A 13,118-nucleotide genomic window follows, 5' to 3' on the forward strand; every position below is an offset into this window, starting at 1 on the left:
TATCCTCTCAATACTCAAAAACTTAACCATGAATTTTTATAAAACTGAAGTAGTAAGGGTAAGTATCTGAGAAAATACATTGAAATTTCTCTTCTATTTATATACTTGAACTTGATCTGTGTCTTCGGTAGCTATAATAAAAGCTCCAAACATATTCATCAAGAAAAAAATAATAAAATCAACTCTAGATTATACTAAGAAAAGAACAACAGCCGGGCATACTCCAAAAATAATTTAGAATTTTTGAGTGTCTATTTTTGGCAGCAGATTCACTTTTCTAACTACGTTTTCACTTAAGTTAATATTATTAAGCATACACCAGCTGTGGGAAGAGACGGGGGAACCTGTGTGAATACAACGCACAAAAGGAAGACAAACTAGGATAAAATATTGCTCATGATTTGCATTAAGAACTCAGAGAGCCTATAATCCCAGCACTTTTGGAGGCTGAGGTGGGAGGACAGCTTGAATCCACAACAGCAGCTGGGGCAATGTCAAGAGACCCCCATCTCCACAAAATTTTTTTTTTAATTACCCAGGCATAGTGGCATATGTCTGTAGCACTAGCCATTAGGGAAGATAAAATGGGAGGATAACTGGGCTCAGGAGGTGGAGGCTCCAGTGAGCCATCAACGTGCCACTACACTCCAGCTTGGGCAACAGAGTGAGACCTTGTCTCAAAAAATAAAAAGAACTCATAGTAGTATGCACATAAACAAAAGAACTTACACAAATATGCACCCAAACAAATAATGTCTACCCTTAATCTATTTACTTTTAGTTGCCAATTCCTAAATATTCCAAAATCAGGAAGAAAAAAATCAATATTTAAGCATCACTACTTGAAACTCTGAAGATGAAGCGTGTAATCAACTCACTGGTTTAAAGAGTGTTTGAACAGGACTCATGTACCCATTTGAAAATCAGATGAAAAGTGCACATAATTTCTTTATACAACTTTGCTGGGGAGTGAGAAGTGATCATAGCTCCACAAAAATACATCCATGCATCACCCAGGAAGGTTAAAAATAGCAGGCTTAAAACATTCCAAAGAAATACAGTCATAGGCAAACAATAGATCCTACTTTGTTTATATATACAAACAATATTTACTATGCTAAACATCAAGGCTTGTAACAAGCAAGCAAGGATTATTCTGCCACACTGTTTTCAATCTACATGAAGTCCCTATCGTCCTTACCATATTGTCCCAAATTTTTCCAGCGCTTCCACAAGGTCTGCTTCCACCACAGATTCACAGAGTCCTCGAACATGGACGACGGGTGAAACAGAAACTTTATGATGACTTCCACCTGCCTCCTAGCAAGAGAAAATAATTTCTAGTTAAAAATTTTTAAGTCTAAGGCTGAACGCGGTGGCTCACACCTATAATCCCTGCACTTTGGGAGGTGGAGGTGGGCGGATCACTTGAAGTCAGAGGTTCAAGACCAGCCTGGCCAACGTGGTGAAACCCCATCTCTACTAAAAATACAGAACTTAGCCAGGAGTGGTGGCACATGCCTGTAGTCCCAGCTACCGTGGAGGCTGAGGCAGAAGAATGGCTTCAATCTGGGAGGTGGAGTTTGCAGTGAGCCGAGATTGTGCCACTGCACTCCAGCCTGGGTGACAAAGTGAGACTCTGTCTTAAAAAAAGAAAAAAAAATTTTAAGTCTAACTTGAATTGCATCTTTTAGTAAATTCAAATCTGCTTAAAAAGTAAACATTTTTCCCAGCACTCTGGGAGGCCGAGGCGGGCGGATCACGAGGTCAGGAGATCGAGACCATCCTGGCTAACACAGTGAAACTCCGTCTCTACTAAAAATGCAAAAAATTAGCCGGGCGTGGCAGCATGCGCCTGTAGTCCCAGCTACTTGGGAGGCTGAGACAGGAGAATGGCGTGAACCCGGAAGGCGGAGGTGGCAGTGAGCCGAGATCATACCACTGCACTCCAGCCTGGGCGACTGAGCGAGACTCCGCCTCTAAAAAAAGTAAACATTTTTAAAATCCCAAACCAAATCGCAATTCACAAGTTAGCAAAAGGATATGAGAATAAAATAATCAATTGTTTGTTTTAAAATTTTTAATCTCTAAAAAGGGAGTATTCTATCTCAGTAAGAAGTACAAAGATATTATTTAATAACATTTCCACTTCAAGAAAATCTCAGAAAGAAAATTTAGCAGATACATAGGGCATGCTACAACTGGAAGCATATTTGATACTCATTTCAGTCTTACCTCCATAAAATCAAAATCTCAACTAGTCCAAATGAACAAAAAGTTCCAATTAAAAATTTTTCCTCAACATGAAGATAATATTCTTATCTTTCCTGTAATGTAGATTTGTATCATCTTTTGTTCTTGTTTAATTGGTTATCCAGTCCCACTATAACTTGAAGATACTCACTTAGCATAAATTAATTAAACACATGACAACTAAAATTTATACAGGGGTACTATCTTTGCAAGGCAGGGGGATGAACAAGAACTACTCAAAAATGCAAGCTCTCCTGGGCATCTACGGAATATTGTGTATCTTCGAGTACGCAGGGCAGGATGTTTAAAAATGTAATATGGTCTTAAAGTTTATTTTTAAACATAGTTATCTGTAAAAATTACTTTGAAAATGCAAATAGCTTTCATTTACTTATTCAAGTTCCATTAAGACAAAGATCTGTATTTACAAATGCCATCAGGCACTTCTCTTGCATCGTAACTTCAGAAATGACTTTCACCATGTACATCCTTGTCTATACAAAAAAATTTTAAAGTTTTTTTCTCCATAACCAGACTAATCTGAAAGCACTATTTTGCCATTAAAATTTAACAATTGTTTTAAGAAAATTAAATCTCATTAAGGCTATTTTAAATGACTCACCGATTTTTCATTATTATAAAGACTGTTAGGAAAATATAACAAATGGAGTGCCCTGCCAGTAAAAATTTATGTCACAGCTGAAAGACAGGAACTGATTTAAATATATGAAGTAACCAGAGAGCTACTCAGGCTACTGTCAAATCCAAAAAATAAACTCAGTTCTTTGCCAATACTAATTCAATCGTTGGAATTTATTTGAATTGCTTATACCCCATCTTTCCTATGGTTAAACAGATATCCCTTACATGCCACTAAATTTGAAATGAATCATTCTGACTATACCCTAAGTAAATCAACACTTTCTGGCTGGGCGCGGTGGCTGATGCCTGTAATCCCAGCACTTTGGGAGGCCGAGGCGGGTAGATCACAAGGTCAGGAGATCGAGATCATCCTGCCTAACAAAGTGAAACCCGTCTCTACTAAAAATACAAAAAAATTAGCCGAGCGTGGTTGCGGGCGCCTGTAGTCCCAGCTACTCAGAAGGCTGAGGCAGGAGAATGGTGTGAACCTAGGAGGCGGAGCTTGCAGTGAGCCAAGATCACACCACTGACAGAGACTCTGTCTCAAAAAAAAAAAAAAAAAAAAAACAACACTTTCTTAAGCAACATTAACAATGAACAATCAAATGTGCATATCATCATTACATTCTTAAATATAACTGGAAATGAATAAAGCAGGAAGAGCTCTAAATAATACCTACCTGCCAAACAGAGCATGTATTTAAAGAATAACAAGTTTTACTCTCAAAATAATTAGACAATAATAATCTGCAAGATATAATTAAGAGAATCATATCAGTCCATTCTTAGAAATCAGGTGACAAAGGTAAAATAAAAGGGCAACAGAAAACTGTATTGGCCTGGACTCTTCAAAAAGTTAGTATCAAAAAACAGTGGGGGGAAGATTCCATATGGAGACTAAGAGACACAGCAACCAAATGCTGGGCCAGGCATGGTGGCTCACACCTGTAATCCCAGCACTTTGGGAGGCTGAGGCGGGTGGACCACAAAGTCAGGAGTTCCAGACCAGCCTGGCCAAGATGGTGAAACCCCGTCTCTGGCATGGTGGAGGATGCCTGTAATTCCAGCTACTCGGGAGGCTGAGGCAGAGAACTGCTTGAACCCAGGAGGCGGAGGTTGCAGTGAGCCGAGATTGTGCCACTGCCCTCCAGCCTAGGCGACAGAGTGAGATTCCATCTCAAAAAAAAAAAGACCCAAATGATGGCCGGGCGTGGTGGCTCGCGCCTGTAATCCCAGCACTATGGGAGGCTGAGCCGGATGGATCACAAGGTCAGGAGTTCGAGACCACCCTGGCTAACACGGTGAAACCCCATCTCTAGTAAAAATACAAAAAAATTAGCAGGGTATGGTGGCAGGCGCCTGTAGTACCAGCTACTCGGGAGGCTGAGGCAGGAGAATGGCATGAACCCAGGGGGCAGAGCTTGCAGTGAGCCGAGACTGCGCCACTGCACTCCAGCCTGAGCAACAGAGTGAGGCTCCATCTCAAAAAAAAAAACAAACGCTGTATGTGAGCCTTTATTATACAATAGTTAAAACTACTGTCAAACACATACGTATTAGGGACAACTAAAGAAATCTGAATACAGACTGGATATTAGGTTAACATAATAGAATTAATTATCATGTAATAGAATTAATTATCACGGTCTTTAAGAAAATAGTAATGGTTATATAAAAGAACATCCTTATTCTTAAGAATGTTGTGATATTTAGGCATGAAATGTCATCATGTTTGAAATTTACTTTCAAAGAGTTTAGGGGAAAAAAGTATGTATATAAATATAGATATGCAGATGTAGAGATAAAAACCCCACACAGCAAAAAGTTAAAAACTGCTGAATCTAAGTGAAGGGTATGCGTAAGTTTAACATTTTATGTAATAAAAAGTTGCAGAATTATTTTATAATATTTAAAGCCTACAAAAAGGTATGAAGAACTTTATTAAACATACCCATGGCCAGGCACAGTGGCTCACACCTGTAATCCCAGCACTTTGGGAGGCCCAACACAGGCAGATCACCTGAGGTCAGGAGTTTGAGATTAGCCTGGCCAACATGGCGAAACCCCATCTCTACTAAAAATACAAAAATGAGCTGGGAGTGGTGGTGCACGTCTGTGGCTACTCGGGAAGCTGAGGCAGGAGAATTGCTTAAACCCAGGAGGCAAAGGTTGCAGTGAACCAAGATCACACCATTGCACTCCAGCCTGGGCAACAGAGCCTCTGTCTCAATAAAAAGAAATACCCACGAACCCACCATCCAATTTAATAAATAAAACATTATTGGCCAGGTGTGGTGGCTATGCCTGCAATCCTAGCACTCTGGGAGGCAGAGGCGAGCTCAGGAGTTCGAGGCTCAGGAGTTTGAAACTAGCCTGGGCAACTTGGCAAAAACCCAGTCTCTAGCAAAAACACAAAAAATTAGCTGTGCGTGGTAGGGTACACCTGTAGTCCTAGCTACTCAGGAGGCTGAGGTGGAAGGACTGCTTGAACCCAGGAGGTGGAGGTTGCAGTGAGCCAAGATCTTGCCACTCTAGCCGGGGTGATGAGCAAGACCCTGTCTTAAAAAAAAAAAAAAAAACACAAATTGATCGCATCTCCTCTTACTATCCCCTTCCTTTCCCATTATAGGTAACCACTATCATGAGTATAGTGCTAAAAAATATAACTATTTTTCAAATTGCTCTTCTTACAAAGAAATGGATTATATAATCGATTTTTAGATCTCTCAAAAAAATCTCATTTTAATATATTATTATTAAATTATATTTCCTAAGTAGAATAAACTGAAACCACAGTCATCACTTAAAAGCTGGATGATGTGGGCTGGGCACAGTGGCTCACGCCTGTAATCCCAGCACTTTGGGAGGCCAAGGTAGGCAGAACACCTGAGGTCAGGAGTTTGAGACCAGCCTGGCCAACATGGTGAAACCCAATCTCTACTAAAAATATAAAAATTAGCCGGGCATGGTGGCAGGTACCTGTAGTCCCAGTGACTTGGGAGGGTGAGGCAGGAGAATGGCATGAACCTCGGAGGCAGAGCTTGCAGTGAGACCTTGCGCCAATGCACTCCAGCCTGGGCGATAGAGCGAGACTCCATCTCAAAAAAAAAAAAGCTGGACAAAGTTAAATATACTCAGTATGGTAATTAGGGGAAGATATGATTGTCTCAACCTCAAGGCAGAAAACATACCCCTCACCGCCTTGTACTTCCCTTATTCCCACTCAATGAATCTGCCATTCATAAGTTTATCTACCTTGATACTTCTATTTTTAAATTAGGTCCCCTTTTCTTTAACACACAATTTTCTCATTCCTTCTGTAGTGTTTTATTAAAAACAAAAAACAAAAACAAAAAAAACCCATGGTTGTTTCCAAATATAAAACCAATATATCAAAGATATCTTTTCAAACTATCTGTCTACCATCCTCTCCTGAGCTTCGTTTTCCCCCTCTTTTTCCCCCAAAATACTCATACTCTTCTTAAATCACTTCTTTTCTTTACCTGTACTATATACTGGTGACAAGAAATCTGGTGTCATTTGTAGAGTCTTCTCTTTTCTTTTTTTTTTTTTTGAGACAGAATCTCGCTCTGTCGCCCAGGCTACAGTGCAGTGGCGCAAGGTCTCACTGCAACCTCTGCCTCCCAGGTTCAAGCAGTTCTCCTGCCTCAGCCTCCCGACTAGCTGGGACCACAAGCATGCACCACCACACCCGGCTAATTTTTGTGGTTTTAACAGAGACAGGGTTTCACCATTTTGGCCAGGCTGGTCTTGAACTCCTGGCCTCCAGTGATCCACCCACCTCAGCCTCCCAAAGTGTTGGGATTACAGCTGTGAGCCACAGCGTCCAGCCTGTAGAGATTATTTTACCTACTCTAAAATAATCTCTTTTAAGCATCATACTATGAAGCTGACTCCTAAACTAATGAACAAATCAGTCTTGTTTTTACTCCCCATCAATATATTAATATTGTGGTCACGTCTTCTCCAACTTAAGGAGTCTTTTAATCTTTCCTCATACAGGAGCCCAAGCTATTTCCATTTCAGATGTTTAGTTATCTAGGCTCTCTCGTTTCTATCTTTATTGCTTACCAGACCAGCTGCGTATCCAGAAAACAAAGGCATGCTTGCAACATACATTCACTTTACAAACTTGCATAATCTCTTCTTTAGGTCAATTGGGTTAACTATAATGGCGGCATTATTTGGTCTCTACTACAGGCTCTAGACCTGTCTACTTACAGACATTTCAAATTCTCACCCCTTCAAAGGCCATTTCAGGAACAAACTCTTAATAATACAATTTTTTTTTTTTCACTACTCCCTCTTCACAGAAATACTAACATTAAATGCTAATTTTGACTACTGAAGATTAAGGACTAAACTCTACTGAAGAGAAGAAAAGCTCAGTACAGTATAAAAAAGGTTCAATAAACATTAGTTAGCACACCCTACCTCATCTACATTTCCCTCTTCTACATCATCTTTCAATTACCAATATTTGTAATGATTTATTAAGTCACACCTAAGTTTACTCTTCAGGCGAAATATCCTCCAGGTTCTTCTGTCATTCCTTTCATGATGCAACTTGTAGTGCCTTCTCCATTCCGGTAAGCTTTGTCTGGATACGTTAAAATTTATCAGTGTAGTCCCAAGAATGGGTACAGTATTTCCAGACATAAAACCATCGCCTATCTTACTCTGGACACTTCATATAGATCAAGGGACAAAGTTTTAATGGGCAGCTGTAAATATCATTTTAACCCACACAATGTTTAATCACACTTTTTCCTTACTAAATTAAATAATTACGTCTCCAGGTCTTTTCCTCTTTGTAAAGAAGCACATCTAAAATATGGGGAAACTAACTTTCCTATCCTAAGTTTTTCAGTACATTTGATCACATAACAGAGCAAAGATGTAAAATCATAGCCATATGAGTGAAGTAACTTTTTAAAAAACAAACTTTTGTTGTTGTTCATATAATAGGAATCATTTGGTTTTGCCTACCCAGAACTCCTTACCCCTTCTGCTTAAAAATAAAAACATTCAAAAAAAACCAATAAAAACAACTCCGTATTATTATTATACATGGGTATTTTCAATCACACGGTCATGCCTCCTCAACCTCAGAGGTGGCCTGGTGATTAATTAGATGGGGGAAGAGGGGAAGATCAAAAATGCTTGATAAGAAGGGATAAATACAGGCTGGGAAAGACAGGATGCTCTTTAGCTGCTAGCTATAAGAACGTCAGCCTAGCTTTACCACTACACAAGAGAAGAGGAGAATTGAAACATGGAAGGAGAATCAAGTCTCTATGACATCATCTCAATCCCCGGATCCAGCCATTCCTAAAACCAGTGTCACAATTTGGCTTTCCCAGTTACACAGGCCAATAAATCTTCTACCCCGCTCCCTTTTTGTTTTCCTTAAGCTCATTTAAGTTGTTGCTGTGACTGTAAGTCCTGAAAGTTGGATTCAATTTCATGGAGGCAAAAAATGCAATACATGATATAGAACCACAGATTTTTAGATATCTAATATTTTTTCACTATCATAGCCCCATCACCTGATACATGGTAGAAGCTCAATTATCATGTTTTAAATGAGATTAGAGATCACTGAGTTCCAGGAAGGTTAAGTGAAAAAGCTTGTTAACAGAGCCAATACACTCGCCTTGATTGTGCTACTGGCTCTATGAACAGCTCTTTTCACCGTAACGTACTAACATGAAGAAACAGTCTAAAACCAAAAGATGGTAAAACCTACTACTTTTCATTTCTTTCCCCAAACTAGGCCTAAAAATCCTCATTCTACTAGAACAGCTTATCTGGAGGAGACACAAGACACTACTGCTATGCAAGCTTCAGGCTCTGGCACTTACCTCTGGGGCACACATCCTTTAACTATTTTATTTCCAGGAAGTAGTTACTACACAGTCTTCTAAACTTCTCCTGTGGGAGCTAAGTGACCTCATCCCATCTCCCAACCCATATGCATCTCATAGATCACAGTAATATTGCTATCATCTGTAATATACATTGTGCAAGTGTAACAGAATAGTGTATCTTGAATTAAAACTGGATTTTCCATGTGCTGTATAATTCTTTGTTTCGAAATCCTAGGAGCTACAATTTTATCTTGGCATTCTGCCATCTTTCACATCTATTTATTAAAAGTTGAGAAACAAATTTTCACTTCATCAGCAAACAAACCACCTAATATCTGATTTGCCTATTTATTTACTAGCAGAAAAAAGAAAAACTTTAAAATCTCCAAAATAAATTAGCACTCCATTCCAATTCCTCAAGTGGTTTTGCCAAGTGAAGCCTTAATATTTCCAAGTGAAGCCTTAATATTTTCAAGTCAAGCTGCCTTCTTAAAAGAAGATACAGAAACTTACTACTCAAGTGGTTTTGCCAAGTGAAGCCTTAATATTTGCAAGTCAAGCTGCCTTCTTAAAAGTAAGAAGATACAGAAACTTACTATTAATACGATCTTGAAGGTCATGCCTATTAAATTTAAGAACACTACTCCACAAGAGAAAAATAACTGTACAATATGTGGCAGGAACCTCTATAATCAAGCTTTATTCAACAATGCAGCTCAATGAATGTGAAAAACCCTAACCCTAGGAGTTTTTTGCTCTATTAAAAAAGGTACCAGAAGACATAAATTTGAAGGGTGTTTTCTCATATCTAAAGTACTAACTCTTCTCTCATTTCTCTTTATACCTTCAACATAATCATCACTCACAATTGTCCATTAATTTTTAAGTTAAGAGCCTTTGTAGAACCACAATGTTTTTCTTAAATATTCATTTTCCTCTTTAAATCTAGTTAATATATTACCAAAGCACTCAACGTTAATCATAAAAAAACCAAACAATGTAAATCTTCAAAGGCTTACTTTGCACTTTACAAACTTCCAACTAGAGTTGAAAAGAATGCCATCATTGTACCTAATCTGCATTTACTTTAACAGTCTGACCACAAAGGTATTTCTTCTCTCGGCTGAAGGACCACTGAAGTTGTGCAAAACCCTTTTCAGTTACAATGAATTACCAAATCTCCGAATGAAGAAGCACAAGACAGTAAACTTCTATCCGGGGAATGCCTATCCTAATAATAGAATTTTATTATGTATAGGTTTCCATAGTTGCCACGATTTCAAAACAGTATCAAAAAATTACATGAAAAATATTTAAAAACAAGATAAACAAGTCTTCATTAGATTTCATAGTACAATAATGGTTTTACTGTTAAATGAAAACAAGTCACCCTTTCCTAAGAAACATATCAGTAGTAAGATAAACAAAACATTAAAAGTTATACCTCAATCTGCTTGTATCAGTTCCCGCCTGGGTAACTTAAAAGCAGCATTAGCATTACGTTAATCACTTAACTACAGCTTCGGGTAAAAAAGGTATGTGTTTCAACCTTCATATTTTACAGACTAAGAGAACTCAGAGTAGTAAACTGACTTTCTCATACTCACATTAATTGTATGCTAAGGCCAGGTGCTGTGGCTCAGGCTGTAATCCCAGCACTTTGGGAGGCCAAGTCAGGTGGATCTCTTGAGCCCAAGGGTTAAGAGACTAGCTTTGGCAACATGGTGAAACCCCTTCTCTACAAAATACAGAAAAAAAAAAAAAAAAAATTGGCCCGGCGTGGTGATGCGGGCTTGCAGTCCCAGCAACCCGGGAGGCTGAGGTAGGAGGATTGTTTGAGCCAGGGAGATCAAGGCTGCAGTGAGCCGTGATCATGCGCCACTGCACTCCACTCCAGCTCCGGACCATGGAGAGAGAACCTCTCAAAAAAAAAAAAAATGTATGCTAAGACTAGACTCTTGACCGTTCCCAAACCCTACTCGGTGCCATTTCCACCGCTCCATACACTTCGCTTTGGATACATTAATTATGTTATTTTCTTCCCAATATCCAAAATAATACTACTGATTTAACGCTTTATCTGTTTTCAAAAACAAATTTTTTATAAACTGATTTAAGTATTTTTCCAAAATGCTTGAAGACATTTCATGATGCTACACAAAAACTCAAGCAAGATTTCTAGCAACGCGGTACACTGAACAAATACATCTAAGTATCAGTTATATTCCTGTTACCAATTTCCACAAGAGTTGGCTTTGAACTGAAACTTCCTAAGAAAAAATGCATTTCCTTCATTCATACTTCCAAGTTACATTTTGAATATTTCAAACAGCTAGGCACAAAAATCTAAAGTAATAGCTAACACCGTAAGACTGAGAGAAAAAGTTCCTTTTTTAAATGTGTTGCAAAGTTCGCCCTCACATCCTGGTAACTGGAAACTGTAACGCTGGGGACTACTGACCAGCCTTTTTTATTTTTATTTAAAAATTCAAACGGCTATAAAGGGCTTCTAATGCGCGTCTTGTTTTTAAAAGGTAAGGTAAAAATCCTTTTAACCTAATAGTAGGATATATGTGTACAATTTCGTAATTCTGCTAAAGTTTGCAGAATTCATCACAATTCACATGTGTTAAATGTTTAAAAAACATCTAAGTCATTAAAACAGCTTAAGTGCACCAAAAAAGGGCAATAACGTTTGCTCCGCTTTGTTTCCTTAAAGTCTCCATCCAACTGAAGCTAACTACTTGCTGTGGACAAAATGATCGCATTCCTTCTGTCTCCCGCTAACATTTCTGGTAAGAGAAAGACAAGGCTCTGGGAATGTGCGTTTAATGCAGCCCTTAGCTCAGTTCATCCTTTCATGGGGCAAATCTGGAATAAATTACCAATGAGAAACTTTAGTAATTTTAAGATTTGTTTTACTTGAAGGTAGGTGTGTACCAACAGCTGCCAACACTTCTGTTAAAGTGTTGTAACCGAACAGGTAAAAAGTGCACTGAGCAATCATCACAAAACTGGGTAGAGCAAAGGATGCACGCCATGCTTATAAAGAGTTTAATTTTAAAATTTTTTAAATGAAACCTTCAAAGGAACTAGCATGTGAACGCCAAGGCATAATCTGTTATTTAATTGCGGCTCTCCATAGATGCGAGGCGGAGAGCCCCCGGTGGAACCGACGCAACCATCCCGGGATGGTGACCAGCGCGCGGATGCTGCGGGCAGAGGGGCTGAAGGGAACCGGTGGTCCCGACGCTGGCCCCGAGCCCGAGGAGTTAAACTAACAAAGAGCTCTCCGAGCCGCGAAACCCTCCAGAGCGGAAGCGACGCCTCCCCGCCGCCGCCGCGCCGCGACCCTCCCCAAGTTCAGGGCCCGGCAGTGGACTCGCTGTGGGGCCTGCGGCCAAGACAGGGCCGGGTTCGCAGTCGGGATGCGGGAAACAGGTAGAGGCCAGAATACAAGCCCCAAAGAGAAGAGTGGGCGCTTCGCCAACCGGGTCCGCGCAGCGGAAAAGGCTAATAAAGCGAGCGGGAGGCCCCGCACCGAGGCCCCGCCAACCGGCCCTGCTTCCCGGGGAGCAGCCAGGCACAGCGGACAGGGGGGCCGCGCTTTGTTACCGGCTGGGAGAAGCTCCGGCCGCCGCCTCCGCCATCGCCCCCGCCCCGAGGCGTCGCTTCCCGACGGTTCTCGCCTTCCTCGGCCGAGTAGTCGATCTCCCCCTCCTCGGTCTTGAGACGTTTGGCCTGGCTCTCGTATTCCCGGTCCTCCTCGTACGTCTCCCTGGGGGAGGAAGAGGAGGAGGACATGGCGGCGGCCGGAGGGACTGGCGGGCAGGAGGGTGGGGGTGGCGGTGGGGCGCGCGCCTCGGATGCCGCCGGCCAGTCCTCGCCGCCGGCAGCGCCTCTTCTTCGAGGGTCTTTGCGGCCCGGCCGTCCGCGGGGACTGCGCGGCCAGGAGACGGGCGGCTGAGAAGCGCGGACGGACTGAGGGGGGCGCCCCGGGAGGAGGCTCCGGAGCGGCCGCTCCCCTCAATTACCGAGCCAACATCCAGCCTCTCCCTCCTCCTCAGTCTCCGCTCCCTGCCCGGAGGAGCGAATCTAAGGATGGGGACGCGACCGTGGCTTCCGGTCTTCCCTCCTCCCCTAAGCCGCTCCCAGCTGCGCAGGCCGAGCCTCCGCCCCCGCCTTCGCGGTCGTCGCTCAGGATCGAATCCACCGCAGCCTGCGGGAAGCGCCCCCCCGGCCCGGGTCCTGCTCCCTATTGGCAGGGGCGGGAAAGTCGACCGGGTTTTCCATTGGCTGTGAGGGCCGTTCGTCAAAAGCCGCCGCGGCTCG

The 13,118-nt window shown here is 41.6% G+C and overlaps 1 protein-coding gene across 2 annotated transcripts in view; it reads right to left on the reverse strand.

The window, feature by feature from the left end:
* Positions 1 to 12,928, reverse strand: part of HNRNPLL (heterogeneous nuclear ribonucleoprotein L like) — a 41,476-nt gene extending 28,548 nt beyond the window's left edge. The window contains exons 1-3 of one of the 2 annotated variants that reach the window (XM_073022930.1): positions 12,821 to 12,928; positions 12,402 to 12,564; positions 1,202 to 1,320 (exon numbers count right to left, since the gene is read on the reverse strand). In XM_073022930.1, the coding sequence (XP_072879031.1) occupies positions 1,202 to 1,320; positions 12,402 to 12,564; positions 12,821 to 12,831 (293 nt within the window). In that variant the 5' untranslated portion in view covers positions 12,832 to 12,928. Of the gene's footprint in view, positions 1 to 1,201; positions 1,321 to 12,401; positions 12,689 to 12,820 lie in introns of those variants that run through there. The other variant, XM_073022929.1, reaches the window with a different exon arrangement.
* Between the last annotated feature and the right edge of the window lie 190 nt (positions 12,929 to 13,118).

This window comes from Chlorocebus sabaeus, chromosome 14 (genome assembly GCF_047675955.1).
Source record: "Chlorocebus sabaeus isolate Y175 chromosome 14, mChlSab1.0.hap1, whole genome shotgun sequence".
NCBI classification, from domain to species: Eukaryota; Metazoa; Chordata; class Mammalia; order Primates; family Cercopithecidae; genus Chlorocebus; species Chlorocebus sabaeus.